The sequence below is a fragment of the Macrobrachium nipponense genome, chromosome 33, assembly GCF_015104395.2.
Source record: "Macrobrachium nipponense isolate FS-2020 chromosome 33, ASM1510439v2, whole genome shotgun sequence".
Lineage (NCBI taxonomy): Eukaryota > Metazoa > Arthropoda > Malacostraca > Decapoda > Palaemonidae > Macrobrachium > Macrobrachium nipponense.
In genome coordinates this window covers 59,619,065-59,631,817 of record NC_087219.1, presented here as the reverse complement: position 1 = coordinate 59,631,817, position 12,753 = coordinate 59,619,065, and the positions used below count along the sequence as shown (strand labels likewise).

Sequence of the window (12,753 nt, the reverse complement as noted above, 5' to 3'; positions counted from 1 at the left end):
ATTGCAGTCAATCAAACAGAGACCCGAATCATCAGTCCAAACGGAAACACGTTGAAGGCGGTGATGGTAAGTCCAAGGAGATGGAATCGTGAATGAACTTTGATTTTTGTTTTATTGTTTGTTTGTTTGTTTGTATGATGTTTTTACGTTGCATGGAACCAGTGGTTATTCAGCAACGGGACCAACGGCTTTACGTGACATCCGAACCACGTCGAGAGTGAACTTCTATCACCAGAAACACACATATCTAACCCGTCGATGGAGTGCCCGAGAATCGAACTCGCGGCCACCGCGGTGGCAGGCCAAGACCATACCGATCAAGCCACTGAGGTGCATTTTTTTTTTTTTTTTATGTCGCAGAGAGGAGAGTTTTTCTTCGTCTTTTTTTTTTTTTCTCATGCAACCGTAAGACAAGTAAAATTTGGGATTATTTTCTACTTTAGATAACAGCAAAACAGGGAACACACGGTACAATTTTTCATTTTATGGAACAAATTAGGGATTTTCCTCTCTATTATTTCATGTTTCCTCATCTTTTTATTATTGCACCTTTGCTAATGCTATCTTAAATGACAACAGAATTTAAATAACCTTGCAACTTCATTGCAGCTATATCAAGTATATTTTATATATTATTTGTTATAAAGTTAATTACTTTTCTGAATGTAGATAAAAAATGAGGTCAAAGTCAAAAGATCTTTTGTTTTAGAACAATAATACAAATGAAAATATTTTCCGGTAAATTATATGAGGTGAATTTCCAATCCGTGTGCTACATGTTGTGTACCCGTACCGTCAAGAAATATGCGCTACCACGCAATGGCTGGTTTTGTTTGTTTGTTTGTATGGTGTTTTTACGTTGTATGGAACCAGTGGTTATTCAGCAACGGGACCGACGGCTTTACGTGACTTCCGAACCACGTCGAGAGTGAACTTCTATCTCCAGAAATACACATCTCTCACTCGTCAATGGAATGGCCGAGAATCGAACCCGCGACCGTGTATCATTGGGAAGGTCATTCATCTCAGTTTAGCAAGGGTCAAAGTATAGGGGATTTGATGTTTGGCTTACTTCAGCTCATCACTTTCATTCAAAAATGAACGTTTCATGCCGAGCATCACGTTTTAATGCCCAGTAGCTGTCAAAATTACCATTAATACGTATGTAATATGTCTTATTTTATCAAGCATTTTAAGACAGAGTCCAGCTACGTTTGTATTTTTAGGCTAACTTCAAGTTCCTTTAAGGTTATTTTGCTTTTTTAATATGCTTCAATAAATTTTAGCAATTTAAACTTAAATGAAAATGAGTATGAATAGCAGCTTGGCAAAAACAATCTAATCCAAGAGAAATTTCGCTATATCTGAACATAGTCAACAGGAGATTTGTGCTCCACGGCCAAAAGCATATATTCAAATAGTCATATTACTATAATCCTTTTTTCGTCATCAAAAACTATGGCTGCATCAGCGATGTTTAATTTACAATACAGTGTCTGTTTTTTCTAATAATTCCTCTGCAAATGAAATGTCACGTAATGATTATCTAATATTCACTGTCTATCAGTCATTATGGGACAAATATTACGTGACCTTTCCCCTAAAGAGAAAGGACTTACCAGAAAACTAGGGAACTTCATAGTAATCTATACTTCGCTGTTGCAGCTATATACTCTTCAACAAAACATGAATATGAGAGGGTTTCTATCCTTATTATTATCGTTATTTTGAGAATCAACCCAGAATATTTACATCACACAGAGATCGATCTCATGACTCCTGGTAAAAAGGGGAACGCGATATAATAAGATATAATTCTTGACCAGTTTCGTCTTTTGTTTGTTTGTTTGTATAGTGTTTTTACGCTGCATGGAAGCAGTGGTTATTCAGCAACGGGACCAACAACGGCTTTACGTGACTTCCGAACCACGTCGAGATTGTACTTCTTTCACCAGAAATACACGTCTCTCACTCCTTAATGGAATGGCCGAGAATCGAACCCGCGACCACCGAGGTGGGACGCAAACACCATACCAACCACGCCACTGAGGCGCTTTTCGTTCCGTTTACTTTACCCCCTTTCCAATTATCTTTCTTCATCTTACTTTCCACCCTCTCCTAACACTTGATTTACAGTGCAAATGCGAGAATTTCCTCCGGTTACGCCTTTCAAACATTTTACTGTCAACTTCCATTTCAGCGCTGAATGACCTCATAGGTCCCAGTGCTTGACCTTTGGCCTAAATTCTATATTCAGCTCAAATCAACTCTGCTCTACTTTTGTTTGTTAGTGTGGTGTTTTTACGTTGCATGGTACCAGCGGTTATTCAGCAACGGGACCAACGGCTTTACGTGACTTCCGAACCACGTCGAGAGTGAACTTCTATCACCAGAAATACACATCTCTAACCCCTCGGTGGAATGCCGAGAATCGAACTAGCGGCCACCGAGGTGGCAGGCCAACACCATACCAGTCACACCACTGAGGCGCTTCAACTCAGCTTTAAGACATCTACATGATGGCCGATAGAGCTATGGAAATTTGCATGATATGCGCTATATAGGCAGCACAAGCGAACATCCAGACTGAGTGAAGAATAAGAATGAGTGCACCATTATGAAAAAGGAGACGCCGCGTACCTTTGTTGATAAGTTCATATAAACTACCTTCCCCAAACTGTACATTTCTACTTACTTGGGGAGCAAGCCTACAAACTAATTTGTTGTTGGGAAGATCTTAAAAAGGTCTAAAAAAGGAGTTTTGCGTGGAGTTACAGATACAGGAATTTTGGGATTGGATATTTATGATTTATTCATTAGAATTAAAATGTAAAGAAATAAATGATGTTCATGTTAAACCGTTCATAAAAGTTATTTCTAATAAAACACAGCGTATTTACTTTGATTTTCGTTGGTGAAACAACGCCCTATATGAATTTAGATTTTAGCATGCACCCCAAGCAAGTTGGAGCTCGGATCACACCTTGTTTTCATATCTATTTCATACATTCTTACACCGATATTCCTATTCTTACAAAAGCTCTCTTCTGGGTAACTGTGTTCAATTATATTTCTTTCCAAAACAGCTTTAGATTGAACCAGATTTGTGGAGCCTACTACACTGATCGCGTTACTGTTTTCAGTGAGATGAATGAAACTGCAGTGTTTTCTACGCATAGATATCTTTAAGTTACTCTGGAATATCACCAGTGATATTCCAGTTTAACCAATAAGAAAAAGCACTGTGGCTAACTTGCGATTTCATTTCTTCAAAGATTGCAACGTGGCTAACATGTGATTTGATTTCTTCAAAAATTACAACAAGGCTAACTTGTGCTTTGATTTCAACACATAGGAGACTTAAAGTATGTAAAATAACCACACTGCCGTCCTAACCTCTTGATTTCCTCTCTCTTCGGAAGCGCTTGTCACAACAAGGCCTAGACCCAAATGGAAAAAAGAAATGAAGACATTCTGACGCCCAGGCGAGATTCGAACTCGCATCCGGAGTATCAGAAGGTGGGTTTTTCTGCCTGACCACGAAGAAAGGTATATAAATCTATTCCGTTGCCGGGTGTAAATTCGGATCTAGCCCAGGCGTCAGAATGTCTTCATTTTGATCTTCATTGGGATCTAGGTTTCTTTGTGACATGCGTTTCCAATGTTTGTGAAATAATTGAGAAGTTGATAGAGCATTTAGGTTATTAAATTATGTACTTATGACCATTACATTCTGAGTATGTTCTTTAAGTATGTTTTTTTTTATATTATTGCTTTCAAATTATCATTTAAGAAATATATTGTAGCAGTCATTATCAAATTACACTGAAGAAGGCGGTCATAATAAAGAACTCACCCAACAGTGCTAATGAATGTCTATTAAATTTCATTAAGTCATGTGACAATTTTTACGTTACTCACTTTGAAAAACCATAGGGCCATAGAATACGACGGCATAAAACTGTAAAAGAAACGCATGAGAAAACAGTGAAATTTTGGCATTCATGCCATTACTAGGACAGGTGCTTAAAAGTGGTCCACAATAATATAAATGAATCAAGTTATATAAAAGAAAATCCTTGTAAGAATATGACAATTTGAAATTAAATAAATAAAATGTATAAATTTTAGGATAAGACATTTTTTTGGGCTAAAGAGCAACACGGGTGTCCACACGCAAAGAAAAATTAGATTCATTAAAGGAAAACTCACTCCGGCCGGATATCGGAGAACAGATCTTCTTCCTTCGCCCTGCGACAGGTCTATTCAGTCAGAATTCATACCCTGTCTTTCATTTCCTCTGCAGTAATATATTTGATTAAATACATCACATATTCCGATATATATATATATATATATATATATATATATATATATATATATATATATATATATATATATATATTATTTTTTTTTAGGCTGAATGTCGTGAGAACACCTGCGGAAAAGCGCTAAATAAACCATACTCCTGGACGCTCATTGGCAGGAGAAACATGACTGGAATGGACGCTAATTACTCCGCGGAAGTAACGGCAAATATGAAAGCAGCAAGTTTGGGCGACAGGTTAACGACCGGAAAGCAGTATTTCATAGGTAAGCCAAAAGAGCGAAAGAGAAAATGTCTATAAATCTCCGGTGACTGACAGCATATGTTGGTAAATCTCCGGTCGTATCAACTCATAGAGCGTTAGTGACTGGCAGCATATGTTGGTTGGTTCACGACAAACGCCCAGTGGCCCTTGTGGGAGGGTATAAGAGAGAAATACGAGGGTAGGATGGGTAGAGGCCCGACATTTCTCATTTCGAACTGATATATATCAGACGACTGACTAACTGAAGAGAAGCAACCTTCCTTCTTACGCAGAGGAACATGCTGCCATTTAGGCAAAAACAAAATGTTTTTCGCTTGCTCGGGGAGTAACCTACAATCTACTTTGTTGTTGTTATTGGGTAGGAAAGTCCCCTGGAAAAGCCTAAAAAGGTCTGAAAAGGGATTTTAGGATTTATTTATATAGAATGAAAAGGTAAAAGATAAACAATGTGCATACCAAACAGTACAGAACAATTATTTCTAATACAATATAGGGTGTTTATTTTAATTTTCGTTGGAGAAACAACACTCTATTTGAACGTCGATTTTTGCAGGCGCCCGGAGTAAGCTGGAGGTCGGATCACGCCTTGTTTAATTACAGATTGGCCTGCTACTCAGCAAGTGACAATCCTGCAATTTCAAGACAGACATACTTGCCTTTTGAGTTGAAGTAAAAACTGACTTTAAATAAGGATATGTAGGTCTTTGCAACATGTTCAGAACTTTTGAATATGATATAAGGAGCTGAAGTTATCCTATTTAATGACAGGGTCAAACGTATGGATTCCTCCAAGATAGTTTTAACAGGAAAATTCTGCAGTTCGAACTAAGAATAACTTGTTTCTAGCGCCAAGGTTAACCTGCCATTTCGCCAAGCACAAACTGATCTTTCAAACATGAAAAGCGCTTTTTAATCAGGGGAATGCCTATCTTTGAACCAGTGTCCACCTTCGCAAGTAAACGATAACACGAAAAGCGCTTTTTAATCAGGGGAATGCCTATCTTTAAAGCAGTGTCCACCTTCAGCAAGTAAACAATAACTATATCTTTTAACTGAAAACAAACCTATCTTCTAAACAGAAGCCATTCCTCGTATTGAACAGGTAGGTTACAAGATTCGTGATACGCAGATTCCAACATTTCACAGGTGAATGGTATTAAGGACTTATTATTATTATTATTATTATTATTATTATTATTATTATTATTATTATTATTATTATTATTCAGAAGAAGAAGAATCCTATTCTTGTGGAATAAGCCCACAAGGGCCATGGACTTGAAATTCAAGCTTCAAAAGAATATGGTGTTCATTTAAAAGAAGTAACAGACGGCAATAGTAAATGCAGCAAGTAGAAATCAGTTGTTAGATAGAAAAAATTAAACAAATAAATAGGTAAGTCATTAGATTTGGTTATTTTTTTCAATCATAGAATTAAAAAATCATTTGCATTTTGTTGGTGGTGTGTTGATATATTTGTGGAAAAAAAAAAAGATACAAGCAACTGATTTCATTATACATTTAACTTTTTTTTTAAATACTTGCAAACAACTTTGACAGCTAAATGTTAAAAAAAACTAACATCGGTAATAGTGAATTTTTTTCATTTCTTTCAATAGGCATTAGTATGATCAACTAAGATTCAATAGTATAGTATAAAAATTTATATTTGAAAATAATTTTTGACGCGTAAGCTCATGAACACCCCCGACTTGCCTCAAAGACGAGAAATGAGGTCATCTTTATGACTCAAATTCGCCGTTGTAGAAAATGTAACTCGAGTCGGCCAGCCCCGTTCCTCTCCACTTTTACCATATTTTAGCAGGTGGGTCGTGTTTCAATTGACGACCTATTGTTAGGTACGACTCTCGGAAATCTAAATAACTGTACACATATCATCCATCGGTGGCACGAGAATTTGAGAAGGAATGAATAGAATATAGAGTTTAGGCCAGTGGCCAAGCACTGGGACCCATGAGGTCATTCTGCGCTGACACGGGAATTGATAGTAAACGGTTGGAAATGTGTAACAGAGGAAAACCTCACAGTTGCACTATGAATCAACTGTTAAGAGAGGGTGGATAGTAAGATGGAATGTAGGAATAATTAAAGAAATGAAAGGGGTTGCAGCTAGGGGCCGAAGGGCCGCTGCAAAGAACCTCTAACAATGCCTACAGTGAACTCCGTCAGGTACACTGACAGCACTAACCCCCTGCAGGAGAGAATTTTAGAAGTTCCTTTAAAGTACCCGGAATATTATGAAGCCCGACTACAAATGCAACCATTTCTTCTCATCCTTGCGTTTTGTAAGTGTTCGATTTGCAGAGAGATAAGTGACATATAAACAAAAGATAGATGCTGTCAAAAGTATCTATGCCCAAAAGGGCAGGGGGTCAAAGCCTAGTCCTTTAAGCGCCCTCATCTTATATAAAACCGCTTAAGGTGCAAGGAATTCATAAATGCAGGCTCTCTCTGAATGGAAAATTCCTTCAACAAATACAGATGTTCCAACACTAATCGATTTTGAACAGATATTCACTTGGCCTGAAGGTCAGGAATGCACAATGCAACCGGGGAGAGAGAGAGAGAGAGAGAGAGAGAGAGAGAGAGAGAGAGAGAGAGATGAGGCATGATATAGCCAACATAGATCTACTCTATTGGTTTTCTGTGAAATAAAACTATTGAGATAGCTTTTTCTGTCCGTCCTCAGGTCTTAAAACTACTGAATAGTTTTTGATTTTACTTGAGGTTAGAATGAACTATAATCATGCGTCAGACAACGATACAGGACAGGCCACCACCGGGCCGTGGGTAAAGTTTATGGGCCGCCGCTCATACAGCATTAAACCGAGGCGCATTTTCAACTGTTTTTTTTTTTTTTATTCAAGGTGATTTAGCTCTTTCTTTCCACGTTCATAACGAATTGTATCTAACGTTTTTAATTGGATTTTTTTTTCTCATCAGGAACATACAACTTAGGCTCCATGTCACGTGACAGTGCTGGAAATCCACTACCACAGGTATTAAGGATTGAGGTGAGTTCGAACTTCAAGGAATCCACACACGTACGTAAATACCCTTAGCAGAAGCAAGTCTTTCTCTTATGTTCATACGCACATAAATACCCTACCAGAAGCGAGCCTTTCTCTTACGTTATTACAATGATTACGTTTAAGTACGGAATTTCCTAGTGAAGGTCACCTTCGCACGTTACTCATTAAGTTCAAATCCATTCACTCAAGAGGCTGAGGAAATATGAGTTCTCAAGGATGCCTGCAACGTCCTTCAAGCCCTTTACCGCCATTCCCACCTCCTTTATTCAGCCCTGCTGTCCAGCCACTCGAACTCCTATTTTCAATGACTTGAGCTGAATGGATGAAAGTTCCCTAGAGCTTTGCATGACTACCTAAATTTCATAAATCAATCAAAAGCAGTGGTGGATTTAAAGGGGGGGGGGCCACCTGGCCATGTAGCCCCGCCCCCCCCATCATGGACATGAATAATAGAATATTGTTTTCCCTCAAGAAATCATTATTAATAGCAAAAATTAGTTAGTTAATGAGTATTTTAACAACAACAACAACTATATGTGTACATACATACTATATATATATATATATAATATATATATATATATATATATATATATATATATATATATATATATATGTATATGTATGTATGTATATATATATATATATATATATATATATATATATATATATATATATATATATATTAATATTGATAACCCTAAGTGTTCCCCGAATGAAATATTTCTAGACCTGCCATTGATTCAAAACTATCCAAAATATAATGCTACGTTACCGCAGAAAACCAATACTAGGATACCCCTAAGCAGAAAACAGATGACTGACGGCCAGAAAAATGTAATGCCTGATAATTTATGCCATTCGAACAGATGACGGTGGCTGGCCAAAGCAGTCCTCTCCACATCACTTACTTCGGCGTCACATTCGATTTGGAGGGTGGCGTCAACCTGACCTCAAATTACCATGGCAATCTGGGTGAGTATATCGCTCTGGTTTCTAAATATCTATACAGGTTTTTCACTTTTACATTTTTTTTTTCTAAGTCTTCACAAGTTACCAGTTATTCATATTTCGTTCTTTCGCTTTCATTTAGCAGTTTGTTTTTTTTTCTTTAATTTTCCGTGTTTTACTCATAATTTTGTTTTCTCTGGCTTCTCTCTGCAACAACAACATTCTCTTTGCTTTCGCTTTCATTTTGTCCTTTAGTCACACTTATCAACTCTTTTTCCATAATGATTAGTATTTATTTGTATGATGTTTTTTTTTACGTTGCATGAAACCAGTGGTTATTCAGCAACGGGACCAACGGCTTTACGTGACTTCCGAACCGCGTCGAGAGTGAACTTCTATCACCAGAAACAGACACCTCTCACCCCTCAGTGGAATGCCCGAGAATTTTCCATAATAAGAGGAGTGTTTTGAGTCATACCGTTGCATAATTCATTTTTCTGTTGTTCGCTAAATAGTTTGTTGATAAAATTATATAACTAAATTTACGAAATTATGGTGTTATCTGTTTAAATTTACGAAATGATGGTGTTATCTGCAATGATCATAGAATTTAATGCAGATAAAAATGACAAAAAATACTAAAAGTAAATATCAAGTGCAAGTAATGTAAGAATTCCAAGATAGAAGTGGTAGTAAATATTTGAAAACATGATCCATTTCTCCTGGCGAACTTATACAGTGTAACTCACTTCTTTTGGCAAGCTTGCGCTATATAACACACTTCCTGTCGCAAACAGACTTTTTACTACTCTCATAGTGGCCAATTTACGGAGCATAACACATTTGTTCTCGTAAAACTATATATTAAAGCAACACTTCTTACGGCTAACATTTGAAGCGCCTCAGTGGCGTTATCGGTATGGTGTTGGCCTGCCACCTCGGTGGCTGCAAGATGTGTATTTCTGGTTACAGAAGTTCACTCTCGATGTGGTTCGGAAGTCACGTAAAGCCGTTGGTCCCGTTGCTGAATAACCATTGGTTCCATGCAACGTAAAAACACCATACAAACAAACGGCTAACATTTGGATTATACGCTTGTTCTGGAAAAAACATGTAGGCTACTTTAACACGTAGATTCTGACAAACAATTCAGTGCAGTATAACACTTTTTTGGCAACAAACTTGTCGTTCAACACATTTCTTCCAGCGAACTTGTGACAAAGAATGGATTCTATCACATTCCTTCTATGAAAATTGTGAAGTACAAAATTTCTTGTGGCAAATTGCAAAATAAAACATTTATGTTGCAATTAAGCTGTACAACTTATCAAGTATAGAACATTCCTTGTGGGATAGTTATTCAACCTAACACATCAATGTAGTTTACATAACTTGTGCAATATAAGTCTTACAGCAAACTCAGGTTGCATAAGACATTTTTTCCGGCAAGTTTATGCAATGTGACACTAACACTTTAGCAGGCAAAATTGTGCGGTAAAATTTAATTGTGGTAAAGTCTAAAATTTTCACCGGCAAATTTATGTTTGCCCACAAACTTACTAAAATTTTCACCGGCAAATTTATGTTGCACAAACTAACTCACGGGATACCTTGTGTTACACAGACCAATATTTTCGCGGGAAAACTTTGAATTGCACAGCCCAATACTTTCGAGGGCAAACTTGTGGTGTATAGCCCAAAACTTTCGCGAGTAAAGTTGCGATGTACAGATCAAAAGATCCGCCGGCAAACTTAGTGTTCCACAGACTTACATTATGGGTGCATATTGGTGTTGCAAGGACCAGCACTCTTGGAGGCGCATCCGTGTTGCTCGGACTAAAGGGCCCCATACACTGAACGATTGTCGTTATGGACACACAATGAACGATCTCCGTACCGATTTCAGTCTGAACAAAGATTTTGTCTAGGGAAAAGAGCGCGATAGCGTTATATCGGCAGACAAACACATACATTGAACGACCGGAGTATGACAGACTTGAGTCGCAAGCCAGCAACCTGGTCGTGACAGATTCCCGCTGAGATCGTTCAGAGTCCAGGGTTGCCGTTTTGAGGAATTTCGTCAGTTAGTGTGGCTTTCTGGTGACATCTGGCAACCCTCCGTGGCTTTTCAGACAACAGGCCACGGCACTGAGGAATACAATTCTTCACTTAGTCTCTTTATGTTTTATTATGAAAATAAAGCTATAAAACTAATCCTGCTTATTTATACAAATGAATTTTATTGAAATCCTTTAATTTTCTTCGTCAAAAATACTTGATGTTAAGCTAGTGACGTGTAGTTTGTAACGTCACGGAAAATAATTCTACATCGGAAAATACGCATTCTTACCATTAAATCATAAATAATGTAAAAAAAAAAAATCAGATGAAATGCATATGGTAATACTGCTAAAAAACGGCATCACTGGAACTTCAGGCCAAGAAACTCCGCAGGAACGATCTTAGGTTGCTGCCTTGCGACTTATGTCTGTCATACACAGGTCGTTCAATGTATGTTTGTCTGCCGATGTAAAGCTAGCGCACACGTTTCTTCTTGAGCTGATGCCACGTGACAAAATATTTGTTCAGACTGAAATCTGTGTGTAGAACGTTCATACTGTATGAATAGTCTGTGTATTTGTCGCTAACGACAATCTTTCAGTGTATGGGTCCCTTAACTCTTACATATGCAAACTCAAGTAGTATAATATAAAGCTTCGTCGGAAACTCGTATCCTCTGGCGAACTTAAGAACAACGAAATCCTTGTGACAAACTGTGTACCGGGTCTATTTCGACTGACGAAGCTTTGTGATTTAACGTTCTTTTAACAACCTATTACGGTCTCACACACTCCTTACACAAACTGATAGGGTTAACACATTTTTCAGACAAACTAAAGCATCCATCACAGTTCCTAACAAAAATATGTTCACTTTGTCTAATCATATACGGTGTTTTTTATACTTTACATTCACTTAATAGCTTTTCCTGTAAAACTGTTGACAATTCTTACTTTTTCAACGATGCCAAATTTTCTATGTATTTTTGAAGTGATCTCCACAGTGTTCTCAATCCTTAGCCCATTCTTGAGAACCGAATAAAAATATTTCAGGTTAATACAAACAGATTGCCCTTTTCCATAGAAATGTGAATTTGTGAATGACTAATGAAAAACTACACGCGTGTATATAATAACCATCAATGCTGTAAATAGCGCTTTTAAGCCGTACCCACGTGTAACGAATGGACTAGGCTAACATATGGAAAAAATTTTCATTACGTTCAGTTACCCCCTCCCCTCCCATTATCAGGATAACAAATTAATACAGTGGACGTTGGGCACGTAAATATGGACTGTAATCATGCTTTAAAACATGACTCCAGTGAAAGCCCACATGACTTCAGTTGGCTTAAGGTAACAGTGAAAGCCATGAATTGAACACACCAACCGCCATGAGAAGGACGTAGCCTATCTTGTCATCCACGGCCGTAAACCATCAATTGTTCCAGTCATCGACTGTGATCATTCCAGCCACTGACGAAAACGTCCAATCCTTGTGGCAATGTTTTCCCCTTCGGTGTTCCAGTCAGCAGGTTAACTGAAGTTGAGGTTAATCCATGGAATCAAAGGAAGGCCGAATGGCAGAAAATGCCCTGGAGTTCGGTTTTTCATTTTAAAACTTCGTGGAATCAAATCAACTATCACACAATGTTTAACTCTCAGTAGAAGAACTTCAAACAGCTTTACAGTCCATTATATTGCATAGTTCCAAGTAAAAACATTGTAAATTACTAAAAAAACAACACGCGACATCCGATTTCGATGCGTCACCAAAGTATCAAAACGAAATACTATATCTGTGTCCATCTGTCCATCCGCCTGTGGTGGTCGCGCATGGTAACACTGCGTCCCGGGCTTTAAATAATTACCCTATGTGTAAGTTTTAGGTAAATAAAAGGATATCTGGGTGTACATTTTCAACTGAAAAATGTTTTAATAATTTACTGTATGCGAATTACACCGTTAATATTCGAAATAGGATGTTATTTCAAGCCCGGGTCGCAGTGTTACCATGCGCAAACACCACAGGCGGATGGACACATGGAAAAAAACAGAATATAGTACCTTCGGGACTCGGGAGTGACGCTGATTGGC

General features: G+C 37.8%; 1 protein-coding gene across 2 annotated transcripts in view; it reads left to right on the top strand.

Annotated features, from left to right (window-relative positions):
• Nucleotides 1-12,753, top strand: part of LOC135203223 (uncharacterized) — a 131,502-nt gene that overhangs the window by 91,112 nt on the left and 27,637 nt on the right. For both annotated transcript variants that reach the window (XM_064232981.1, XM_064232980.1), the window contains exons 5-8: nt 13-66; nt 4,419-4,593; nt 7,557-7,627; nt 8,515-8,620. In XM_064232981.1, the coding sequence (XP_064089051.1) occupies nt 13-66; nt 4,419-4,593; nt 7,557-7,627; nt 8,515-8,620 (406 nt within the window). The remainder of the gene's footprint in view (nt 1-12; nt 67-4,418; nt 4,594-7,556; nt 7,628-8,514; nt 8,621-12,753) is intronic.